The 12,475-nt window shown below is 43.6% G+C and overlaps 1 protein-coding gene across 1 annotated transcript in view; it reads right to left on the bottom strand.

Annotated features, from left to right (window-relative positions):
* LOC144237101 (solute carrier family 23 member 1-like) overlaps nucleotides 1–12,475 on the bottom strand; it is a 51,375-nt gene that overhangs the window by 14,676 nt on the left and 24,224 nt on the right. Inside the window, exon 4 of the mRNA XM_077770804.1 lies at nucleotides 3,656–3,815. Coding sequence (XP_077626930.1) covers nucleotides 3,656–3,815 — 160 coding nt within the window. The remainder of the gene's footprint in view (nucleotides 1–3,655; nucleotides 3,816–12,475) is intronic.

Below are 12,475 nucleotides of genomic sequence, written 5' to 3'. Positions count from 1 at the left end.
CTCTCTCTCTCTCTCTCTCTAAAAATAAGACCCTCAATAGGTCTGAGTGAAAGGGAAATCTTGCCCCTGGCAGCTAGCCGAGCAGGGTGAGGAAACTCTACTTCTTCTTCTTTTTTTTTTAAAATGTTTTATTTATTTCTAGGAGAGAGAGAGAGAGAGAGAGAGAGACAGCGTGAGCAGGGGAGGGTCAGAGAGAGAGGGAGTCACAGACTGAAACAGGCTCCAGGCTCTGAGCTGGCAGTCAGCACAGAGCCCAACGCGGGGCTCAAACCCACGAACCGCGAGATCATGACCTAAGCGACTTAAGCGGACGCTTAACCGACTAAGCCACCCAGGCACCCCATAGGAAACTCTACTTCCTGTTCTACTTCTTGTTCTTTGTTTAATTTCAATCTGGATTTAACAAAGCCAAATACAGGCTCCCTGGGAGACAGAAGAAACAAACACACAAACACCTACAAGCCACGTGTGTTCTGTGATGCATTCTGTTGGTCATAGAATAAAACCAGGCAAGAAGCACAGCCTTATTTGGAGAAGGTGATACCACACCCAGCATTCTGAGATTGGGCAACATGCCTGGCCAAAATCCAGGGCCTCACCAACTGGACAACGGAAATTCTTAGGAATGAAGAGCCTAAGTAACGTCATTTTGAAATTAAGGCCTCCGTTTAGAGCAACCTCGGGCTGCACGTAGCCCCAGTTCCTCAGATTGCTCAAGGCTAAAGCCATCCTCGGACCGCCCTCAGATCAGCTAACCAAAAAACATTCCTGTGGTCTGAGTCAAGGTTGGGAACTGTAGACAGTTATTCTGTACAAACTAGCCAATTTCTCACCGCTTGCCTGAACCCCACATGGGCCCTTTGAACCCACCTCATAATTGGTCATTTTCAAAGGATTCTCAAAAGTCATGATTGGGTCCTACCAAAAGTAATGAACACCTCACAGATACTGAATGGTCAAAGCTGTTACCATGGGTGCTGCTGTACAATTATAATTGGTGCTTATGTGATGATGCTATACGTATAGCGTGTACACTGTAACACCCCCGTCCCTGACCCCATAAAAACCCTACTCGCTGTTGTTCAGGGCTTCACCTTGCTGCCACGAACACCGGTAGGTGGGTGAGCCCCTGCTCGAGCTTGTAATAAAGACCGTTTTGTACCTGCATCGATGTCGGCTCCTTGGGGGTTTCAGGGGAGTCACGAATCAGGCACAACAGGAATATCTTGGTCTAGAGCAACCTAGAGTTGTTCTTTAAAGATTAAAGAGCCTTGTTAACTCTGGGTTCACTCTGAGATAAAAAGGAAGCAAGGAGACTGGATGAGATTATGGAAGTACACATTCTTTTTGGCCTGTGTGTCAGAGCAGAAGTGTGTGCAGAAAAGGCTCCTTTTGAAAGGGAAGAACAGTGGAAGGCTCTGGATGGAGCTCAACACATGACGACTCAGACTGATCTACTGCCCTTACTAGCACCGTGCTCGCTGAGGTTTCAAAAGTGTTGGTAGAGTCCAGACTGAATGAGAACAGACCCTGTTCGAAGCCAGGTGCTCAGCTCTGCCTGGGGGCTTACGGTGAGACTGTGATCTGGGGCAGCCACCCAACCCCTCTTGCTCTGACAGACCATCACCAACGGGCCTGCACTGTCCGGGATTAGATCGCGAGTGAATGGCACCAAATAATTCTAAGATCAGAGGTTCCAATCATATTATGAGTGATGCCACAAAGACATCAACTAAGGAAGGACAGATCAACAAAATCTGCTGATTAAAGGAAATAGTTGTTGCCAGGTAAAGAAAAGGCAGGTATACACAAGGGTTTGTAGGATTCATGAGCAAGTGACAGTCCTCTCTGCCCCCTACCTGCCAGCGGGACAGACACTATCTCACAAGATAACCTAACTCTAGCAACAAAGACTTGAATTTCACCATGTGAGTCTTTGAATTCGGTAAGCACTGATAGGGGCCTTGCTAAAGGTGCTGCTCACCTAACTGAGAAAGTCGGAGGCTGGAAGAATCTAACATTTCATCAGAAGGACTTTGGTGGGAGAAGTAAAGCAAGTCTAAGTCCAGCCAATGGAGCGACTTATGTGTGGCATGGCTGACTACGCACCCATAAAGGCCCAGGATTGCCCCCATATAATTTTACAGGGTCTTGGGCTGTGGCCAATGACTAGCAGTTCAGTCTGGCATGTGGGTTATAGAGGGCTCTCTAGTTAAATCTCAAATATTGGTGGCCCATGGTGATGCCTCTGAGTCTTAAAAAGAGGAGGAAAGCATGACTTTGAATGTAGTCACTAGGGTCCACATGATGATACCTTGGGCCACAATCCATGTGCTCATGGCCTCCCAAACAACACAATCCCTATCTCCATCTGAAGTCACCCAGGATGGTCCCAACTGCCAACAGCATTGGGCACATGTGCCTTTGGTGGGAGAATACGAGTGTATATGGCCCGTCTCTCGGAGCCAGCAGTCTGCCTGTGCTGGACATTTCACAGAGTATGGGGGGTGGGGGTAATATTTTCAAAAACTGATATTGACAGTGTTCCTGGTTTGACCTTTGCCTATTTTGCAACTGAAGCCCTGGCCCAGGCTACTATAAAAAGACTGGCAATCCAGGTTGCCCACCAGCATGAATGTCAACATATATATGAAACAGCTCAAGGACTTCCTGGCCTCCATAACCACACGAGTGAATTCCTATAATAAATCTCTTACGTGAATCTCTATGTGTCCCTTTTGTTCTGTTTCCTTGGTCATCCCTGACCGGCACACATATCTTATGACTTAGCAATCCCACCCCTAGGTGTATATTCAGTGGAGATATGTATACATGTTCACCTAATAACAAGGACACAAACATTTATAGCAATACTATCTATAACTGGAATACTATCTATAACTATCAATAACTGGAAACTATCCTTAAACACAGTTTGGGTAACAGCAGGATAGATAAATAAATTGCTGGATAAATAAATAAAGAGTGGAATCTACCCCAACATATAACAATATACATATAACAATATGGAAGACTCTTGTAAAAATAATGTTCAGGGGGCACCTGGGTGACTTGGTTGGTTAAACGTCTGACTTTGGCTCAGGTTGTGATCTCACAGTACACAGGATTGAGTCCCACGTCATGCTCTGTGCTGACAGCTCTGATCCTGATGCCTGCTTTGGATTCTGTGTCTCCCTCTCTCTCTCTGCCCCTCCCCTGCTTGTGCTCTGTCTCTGTTTCTCTCAAAAACAAACATCAAAAAAATTTTTTTAATGAAGAAATAATGCTGAAGGAAGAAGACAGACACAAACTAATATGTACTGTGTAGTTTTATAGGTAACGTTCAAAGCCAGGTGAAACTAATCTATGGTATTAGAAATCAGGTCAGTGATTATCCCAGAAGGAGGAGCCATGGGGTCTCCGGGGTGTTGGTGACGTTCTGTTTCTTGATCCAGGTGCTGGTTACAGGAGCGAGTTCAGCTTTTGGAAATCTATTGTGTTATTTTCTATATGTGTTAAACTTAAGTTAAAAGTTCATTTACAAAGGTACAGGTTCTGACTTTGGAAGGAGGGGAGAAAAAATTGAACTAGAGCAATATTATCAAACACATAGTAGTTGTATACATCGCCCCCTCCACGTCCCTTACCCCCTTACCTCTCGGATTCTCTTCTGCCATTCCTCTATGAATTCAGGAGAGTCGGTGTTCACCAGGGTGGCATTGAACGTCCACTCTGGACACTTCCAAGCAGGGAGGGAGAGCATGGCCAGAGAGGGTGCCACAAAACCAAATGTCCCTCCCTGGAGAATGGGCAGCCTGGAGGAGTGGGAAAGGGTGCAGTTACTCATAAGATCCATTAGCACCAGTCTGAAACTGGGCCCAATGGTTTTTTTTTTGTTTTTTTTTTTTAATCCCAAGCCCTAGTTCGACTTAGACATGACACATGACCTAGCGGGTAATATCCACATCAGACCCAGGAGCCCTGCCAAACTTTGGACAGATAGGAGGGGTGGGGAGGGGGAAGACAAGCAGACCTAACCCATCTTGGAGATGCAAACCCAGGAGAAGGAGAGTCAGGCACTGGGAAATGATTTGGAGACAGCACAGAGCTCAGCAGCCATGTACAGTGGGTGCCATTGTCTACCCCGGTCCCAGAGGATCTTCCCCGGAGCTCAGGATAAAAGCACAGCTCACATGTGAAGTTCTCCCTCCAAGAGGCACAAAGCCTGAAATCTGGGTTGCCAGACCCCTTGTGTCTTCAAAAATGATCAGCAGTCCCAGACCTTTACCTTCAAGCCTTCTTCTCATCATATGGACAGAACAGTTTTCAGGGTGAGTGTTTCCATCCAGGCCCTTCTCACTCCTGCCCGGCCCCTCGCTCTGTCCTCTGTGAGAGCTCCTAGAGGTGCCCACCTAACTTTCTTCCCTTTGAGGTAAACACAGCCTGATAAGTCAACCTCCAACAACCCTCTCTTATCAGATCAGAGGTCACCAAGGCTAACCTAGTCTGCCCACCCATGACACTAAAATTTGGGGAAGGGTGCATTTGTCACTGTGATATACCCAGTTCAGATACTTTTTCTTAACGATGCTAGAAGGGTATCTTTGAACTCAGGACTTCATAAAGACATCTTAAAGGATTATTCTTGAGAATGACTGAGCACATTCTATGTAATGAAAATATAAAGTTTATGAGAGTTTTGCTGCCCAAGTGGCCTTTGTATTCTGGCTGAACATTAGAACCAGTGATGCCAGGACATCACACTCAGCGGGTGGGCATCGCTTTAGTGGCCTTGTCCAGGAGTGTGCTCCAGGTGATTCTCATGTGCAGCCAGGGTTGAGGACAACTGATCTAGATTCATAAATCTAGACCCATCAGGCTCCAAAGTAGAATGGAATACATTGCCCACACAATGCAGAAATCCACAAGAGGTGGTATGGGTGTGTGCGAACAATTTTTTTTTTTAAACTGTGAGTCTAAATATCTTGACACAGAACAGAAGCATGCTCTATTTATCTTTACAAAAAAGGTTTTAAAATGAACATATAAGGGTGGCTCAGTTGGTTAAGCATCCAACTTCGGCTTGTAATGTCAAGGTTCATGGGTTCGGGCCCAGCATCAGGCTCTGTGCTGACTGCCAGAGCCTGGAGCCTGCTTCAGATTCTGTGTGTGTGTGTGTGTGTGTGTGTGTGTGTGTGTGTGTGTGTGTGTCTTCCCCTCCCCGACTGATGCTCTATCTCTCTCTCTCTCTCAAAAATGCAAACAGTCCACCATGTCAGCCATTTCCAATGTATTGGGTCCCATGAGGATAGGGATTCATTATTTTTCATTGCCATCCCTCCAGCACCGCGCCTGGCACCACAAAAAAACTTACGAATACTGGGTTTATCGTTCTGTTTTTTTAAGTTTAATAGGCATGTAAAGAAGTCCTAACAAATGTTAATTTGCATTTCATTAAGCTATGAACGATGTGCACTCATTCATGTGATTTAATGTCTGTTTTCTCCCTGTCTATAAACTGTCTGCTTATTACATAGAATTCGGATACTGTCAAAATATATAACAATTCTTATGATTATGAGCTGTGAGCTTTCTTTTAAAAAGAAAATGCTTTCTGTTACTGTATGCAGGAAGTTATTCCCAATTCAGAAATTATTTAAAAGAGTATTTCAAAATTTTCAAGTAGTTGAGCACCTTTCTAATTCTGTTCGTGTCCATTTCTTTCAAGATGATTACATGTAGTTGGATAATATGATATATGGACTTTCTGCCTTTTGGTATTTGCTAAATATCTTTTATGTTCAAGAACAAGATGAATCTTGGGTGGATGCAGGGCTTGAACTCATGAACCATGAGATCATGCCCTGAGATGAAATCAAGAGGCGGTAGCTTAACCTACTGAGCCATCCAGGCACCCCTGTTAGGTATAGCTTCTTACAAGTACCCTTTTGGTAAGTAGATGTGAGTGATAGAAAGAGGGAAAGAAAGAATGAAAGATATATTGATCTACATACAGTCCTTTCACTTCTGCTAGTTCTTCTTTTATGCACATCCTGGTACATGTGTAGGGTGCATGCACTCAGTACTATCCTAGGCTTTCATTGTTCTATGCATGTTTTACCTATGCATGTGGTGACCTTGATGCATATCTCAGTGCGCTTTTTAATTTCACAGTTAATGATCAACTACCATGATGGTGACCCCTATATTTTTAAATCTGCCAATGAGTATGATTCAGTATTATTCTACATGTGCCTCTGACTTAAGTCTCTCTTATAAACCATAGACTGTTGATTTGAAACCAACCCAACATTTTAGATCTAGAAGAGTCCCTTGAAATATATCCAGCTTGACCTCATCATTATGGCAGATAAGGCATCTGGGCCCAAGGTCATGGAGTTAACCTGGGTGAGTGCTCGGGTCTCCTCCCTCATCATCTAGGTTTCTCGCTGCTTCATGACACTGATTCAGAGCATGGCATACGCCAATGGCAAGTTTCAATCTGGTTCTACTTCTCATCAGTTGTGTGACCTAGGTATGCTGCCCAACTTCCGCAAGCCTCAGTATTCTCTTTAATAAAATAATATACTTCCCGCAGGGAGTAGCTATGAAGATTAAATATGTATAATTGGTTAGCCCCATGCGTGGGGCATATAAGAACTCACCAAATAGCAGCAATTGCCATTACTTTGCTATTCCCTCTGAAATGTGTGGTATTTCCTGAGAAGGTGGTGTACATTAAGACATTTTCTCTAAATAACAGACGTCCCAGTGTGGGCTTTTTTTGTTGTTTTTTTTTTAACTGTTTGGCATTCCCATCTCTTGCAGGTTGGTTCTCTAAGACTTGTTTTCTGCATCCCTTGTTTTCTTTTGTGTTGTTGGAATCCATGTGTGTGGGCTGGTCCAAGGCTGTGTCTTTGCATTAATTACTCCCTTGCTGTCTCTGGCGAGCGCTCAGCCCTGCTGGTAATACGGCATCACCTGCTCGGAGCTCCACAGCTTTTGCTTCACTCCCCCTCATTATTTCTTCTGTTCTGATTCTTAAAGTGGACAGTATCTGTCTAGTGTAGAGTAAATATCTGAGGCACAGCTCTTTTCATGTGATGGCCCAACATATATCAGTTGGGATGGAGTTGCTTTTATGGAGTTGCTTTTATCGGATCCGCTAATCATCTGGAAGCCTGCTGCTCTAGTATTATTGTTAGCTCTATTTCAGATGCCGTCCTCTCCGGTTCTTCTTGTTTCTGTTAGATTTGATTAGAAGGAGGTGCTCTGACAATGCTCCATAAGTTCCTACATGCTATGTATCTGCTCTAGCACTGACACTTCAGCTGGTTCCAAAGAGGATTTAAGGGGGCTTATGTATTATTATGCTACAGTAATAAAGGACCTACCTCACTCTACTCAGACCACCCAACTTTACTTTCCAGCCGTTCCTCTCCTCCTCCCAGCCCCACTAGCCCACACCCAGCCTCATGAACCTTTACAGAAAGAGCCAGTCTGGACTCAGATGGAGTGGGATCTGGGTGCAAATCTCCACTGCTGCCCTCACAACATCCCATAGAAAGTGTGGGCTGACTCTTTCTGTGTCTCCAAGTCCTTTCATCCTTCACGGTGTCCCGTGTGCTCAAGTCTGAAGAAGGGAAGACGCCCTGCGATTTTCTTTGCAACAATGACTTGCATGTTTTCTAAGAAGTTAAATGTCAAAATCTGTAGTCACAGAAATGTATCTGAAGAGTCATAGGATGGGTATTTTGGGTTGGCAGAGGTAAAGGATTGTGTCCCCAGGGCTACTCCTAACATCTAAGTTTACCCAGAATTTTAAAGGAACACAGCATTTTCATATAGTCATCTCAACAGCCCTCCAGGGCAGTCAGCCGACACCGCTTTGCCTGAGGCAGGGGGAGACTGCCTCTGGTGGGAAATGCCAGTGGGAGGGCTCAGCTCGGAAGTGGGGAAGCCCTTATCAGAAAGTCTGACTCACCAGGCTGAGTTGCAATAGCGTGTTTTTTGTTATAAAAACAACTGACAACAAGACATGAGGTAAGAACAAACTAGAGTTTATGTTAATGATTAGATAAACCATTTTTCTCCATCTTTATAATCCGATTTTAACCCACAAAACAGACACCCTTTTGGAAGTATTGAGAGTTAAGGCTCCCACCCTTCCCTCTGAGCTCTCAGGTACTTCTATTAAGGCNTTTATGTTAATGATTAGATAAACCATTTTTCTCCATCTTTATAATCCGATTTTAACCCACAAAACAGAAACCCTTTTGGAAGTATTGAGAGTTAAGGCTCCCTTAACCTCTGAGCTCTCAGGTACTTCTATTAAGGAAAAGTTATTCATGACACCAGTTAATGACATGAAGTTGACTTTATTCAAGGGCGGGTACTATAGTGGGGTTTTGTAGTAGGGGAGAGTGATCAGGCTCAACTCTCAATATAACAAGAAAAGGGGGGAATTTATAGCCCAGGAGGGGGTGGGTCAGGGGCTAGAAAGTTACTAAGGGGAAATATAAGAGGAAATATAAGGCAGAGGGGATCCTGCTGAAGGCAGGTCAGGGTGATCAGACATCACCTGAGTGATGGTAGAGAATGAGGAACCCAATCAGATATGGAGGGCAGGGATTCTGACTACACTTAATTAGCAAGATTCTTGCTAAAATTGGAAAATGAGGAGACCGATATGAAAGCTCAAAAGTCAAACCTAGTTGAATAGTTGTCTGTTGGGCTTGGCAACAGAAAGGCCATAGTTGATCTTGTCCATTAAACACTATGACTACATAGACCTCTTCCGGGTTAGTGATGAGTAGACAGAAAACCCAGCATGACTTGAGCCTGAAAAAGACCCTGCATGTTTTCCTGCTCTGAAAACTTAGAGGAAAACATTTCCATTAAGAAACAAGCTAAGGGGCACCTGGGTGGCTCAGTCAGTTAAGCGTCCAACTTCAGCTCAGGTTGTGATCTCATGATTGGTGAGTTCGAGCCTTGTGTTAGGCTCTGTGCTGACAGCTCAGAGCCTGGGGCCTGCTTTGGATTCTGTGTCTCCCTCTCTCTCTCTCTCTGCCTGTCCCCTGCTCATTTTGTGTCTGTTTCTCTCTCTCTCAAAACTAAATAATAAATATTAAAAAAAAAGAGAGACAAGTGAAAATTGTTGCGTATGTGCAAAATAAGATAAAGGATACAACTGCATTATAAAATAACTTGAGCTTATATTTTTAAACAAAATTCTAATAGAAGACATATGATGGAATATTGATCTATTCCGTCTAATAGGATGGAATTAGAGATTTGGAGGCTAATACCTAAATAATCATCCTAAAGGGATGGAATGTTTGACTCTGCCTAGGGGGCGAAAAAGGAGGAAGATCTAAAGTGGGAAGGGGAAGCCTCTTCGGCCATGTTCTTTAAACCCATCCCTGCCTACTGCCCTGAGTGTACCTTTGATCGCCCTCTACGCAACCCCCACCCCCATACACACACCCAAAACCAGTTGCTGTATTGAAAGCCAATGCTTGGCCCTCCCTTCTGTCCCAAAGACAAACACACATGTCCTCTTTTTTTTAGGGCTTAATGCTGGTCATGGAGAAATGGCTTGGGGAAATGAAGATGAAAGCAGGTGAAGTGGCAAAGGTTACAAGATCTCAGAATTTGTCTCAAGGTTGGGGCATAACTCCCGGGTCCAGGCCCCCATCCAAGACAGTAATAGGCAGCCTACTGGACTTTTGCTCTCAGGCACAGGTTCAAAGGGAATGGCTCATGAAACATGCCCTGGTACTTTTCTAAAAATACCTTTTAAATGTTTTTTACTTTTCTCAGTTATAATGCAATACATGAACACTGAAGAAAAATAAATGGCAAATAAAGAAAAATATAAAGAATAAATTTAAGTCACCCTAATTCTATAACCCAGAAATAGTTGTTAATATTTTGTTCCAGTCTTTTTTTTATCTTTAACCAGATAAACTTTATCAGCATACATATAATATATTCCTTTTACATACATATGAAAAATATAATCTTAAATGTTTCTACCAGCCTTTTTTCTGTCTTTAGATAAATGATTATCAGTATACATATAATTTCTACTTCTCATAATTATAAATTATGTTGGTTGCTATTACAATAGTGAAAAACTCGAAACAACTTAAATGTCCTTTAATAGGAAATAGTTAGACACATTAGAATATATTTATATATTCTAGAATATGAAACACTAAGTGATCATTTTTTAAAAGGTGCTCTTCCAGAAACGTGTTTGTTAGAAATGGAAAAATATTATGGTGCATTGTATATGTTTAAAAAGGGCGAGGAGGACTGTTTTTTAATTATTAAAAAAGGGAGGGAAGGTGCACAGTTTTGTGTAGAGTACAATCCTTTTCTTGGCGTGAAAAATAAAATTTTTGTCCCTGGCACTAAGCTAAGCTCTTTGTGTGCATTATCTAATTTAATTCTCAGGGCTTTGGAAAAATTAGAAAACAGTTCCTTTTCACAGAAACATGAAGACTCCAAGAGAAAATAATGCAAATATTGTCCAGGGAAGAAAGGAGAAGGAGCTTTAAGTCTCTACTAGGTAGGGCCTTAGGCATCTGGGAACCTGGAAGGGATGATCCCCCTGAGGAGTTCTGGTGTTGGGACATGTGGAATTTGAGAAGCCTATGGGTAAGGAGGGGAAGAATATGGGTAAATGGGGAAGTGGTCAACAGTTGGGGACAGATGCCTCTAGAGGGTGATCTGCTGGAATCCAGCCTCATCATGTCATCATTTTGGTGTTCTTTCTTGAGTCAGTCCAGTGAGTTGGCAAAGGATGATGTCACATGGAATTTTCTTTGCAACAGATCAGAATGGGGAGCAGAGTCTCAGGAAAGTAAGATGGAGCTGATGAATTCTCCTTGTATTTCAGAGGATCACTGGGTTGTAAGAAATCCTGAGCACTCTGAATCTCAGCTACTTCACTAGTGGACAAAGAGCACTGTTCGTCTTTTTACTGAGCTCCCTCCACCTGCTACATTGTAGGAAATGCCATTGGTGCCTTCCCTATGGGTAACTATTCAGCTTCACCCAGAGGAAGCACACCAATCCCCTCCTTGGGACTCCTCTGATGTGACTGTCAGGTTACTCTTCTACCCCAACAACCACCAGTGTTCCCGTTCCATCCAGAGCTCCAATGGCACATCTGGTGACTAGGCAGTCAAGAGGGCAGGAGCAAAGTGGCTGCATACCCCTGATGGTGGGCATGGCCCTTCTGCATAACCAATGACAGGTGCAGAGCTAGGGCAGTGCTGGGCTCAGCCACAGGAAGGCACTGGATGCAAAGCATCAACACTAGGGCTCGCTCGGGCAAAACTGTATGTGAGCAAGCTTGAGACACCTGAATGGACTTTGTGCCAGAAGTATGTGCTCCACACTTGAGATACTCCCAGGAAAATGGAAGACATGTTTGTTACCTGGAACCACTCCAGAAAAAGAAATTACCAGCAAAAATCATGGATAATTCCAGAGATGGCACTAAGGTCTAGAATTGCATGTAGTCAATATTTTATTTCTTCTAGTGATTTCCTTTCAAACTTAATGTCTTATTTCAAAATGAATGATAGAAGTATGCCCTTCCGTGACTTGCAGAAGTGAACACCTAAGTGAGGAAGGCCCTTGGGGCATGAGCCCAAGACCCTTAAAGCCACACCAGGGACGCAGCTGTCCGTGTTGCTAAGGATTACAGCTGCCTGCCCCACGCTGGGCACAATGCTTGTGAGTTACTATGTCAAGAGCAGCAGTTATCTCTTATCACTCCCTTTTGATTATTTAACATGAGTTTAATCACTAAGACCTTATTGCAACATGAGCATTTTTGGTTACCGGCAAATAACCAGTAGCCAGACCTACTTGGCCTTTGAGTCAAACTATCAGTTAGGCTTTACGATCTATAATGTCATAGGCAGTTGCTCATCAGCAACTGAGATGGAAGCTTATTTCCATGGGTAGAACCAAACTCATTTATTCCTGACTCCACCCTCATGACATTAGCATTACTCATTTCCTAGTTTTGTTTTTTACCTCCTTCTCTGAGTGTTTCATTAAAGTGTAAGTTCAAGCTCTTTGGACGCTAACTCCTGATTAGTTTCTGTTTCTTACAGAACCTACCAGAAGGGTAGACCCAGAGGCACTTTAATTACTGATTATCTGATTTGAAACCTGGGGCTTCATCATCTTCTCTGTCAATATCATAGCTGTCCGTAATAGAGATGGAAGGGACTTTCAGGGGACTTTCATCTGCCTTAAAGGGGGCAGATGACTTGTCTAAGTTCCCATGGTACAGAAGCCAAGACTGGAGTTCCGTCCTCCAGTTTCCGAACTCAATACTCTTCCATAATTATAATTAATGCCATCTCAGGTTTAGGGGGGATTTCTCCATCCAAAAGAGCTTTGTGTTTGTAACTCTCCATGGGGCTGGGGGGGGGGGGGGGCTGGGTAT

The sequence above is a fragment of the Crocuta crocuta genome, unplaced genomic scaffold (genome assembly GCF_008692635.1).
Source record: "Crocuta crocuta isolate KB4526 unplaced genomic scaffold, BGI_CrCroc_1.0 scaffold266, whole genome shotgun sequence".
Taxonomy (NCBI): Eukaryota; Metazoa; Chordata; class Mammalia; order Carnivora; family Hyaenidae; genus Crocuta; species Crocuta crocuta.
Note: the sequence above shows the minus strand (reverse complement) of the source record. Positions and strands in the feature narration are given on the sequence as shown.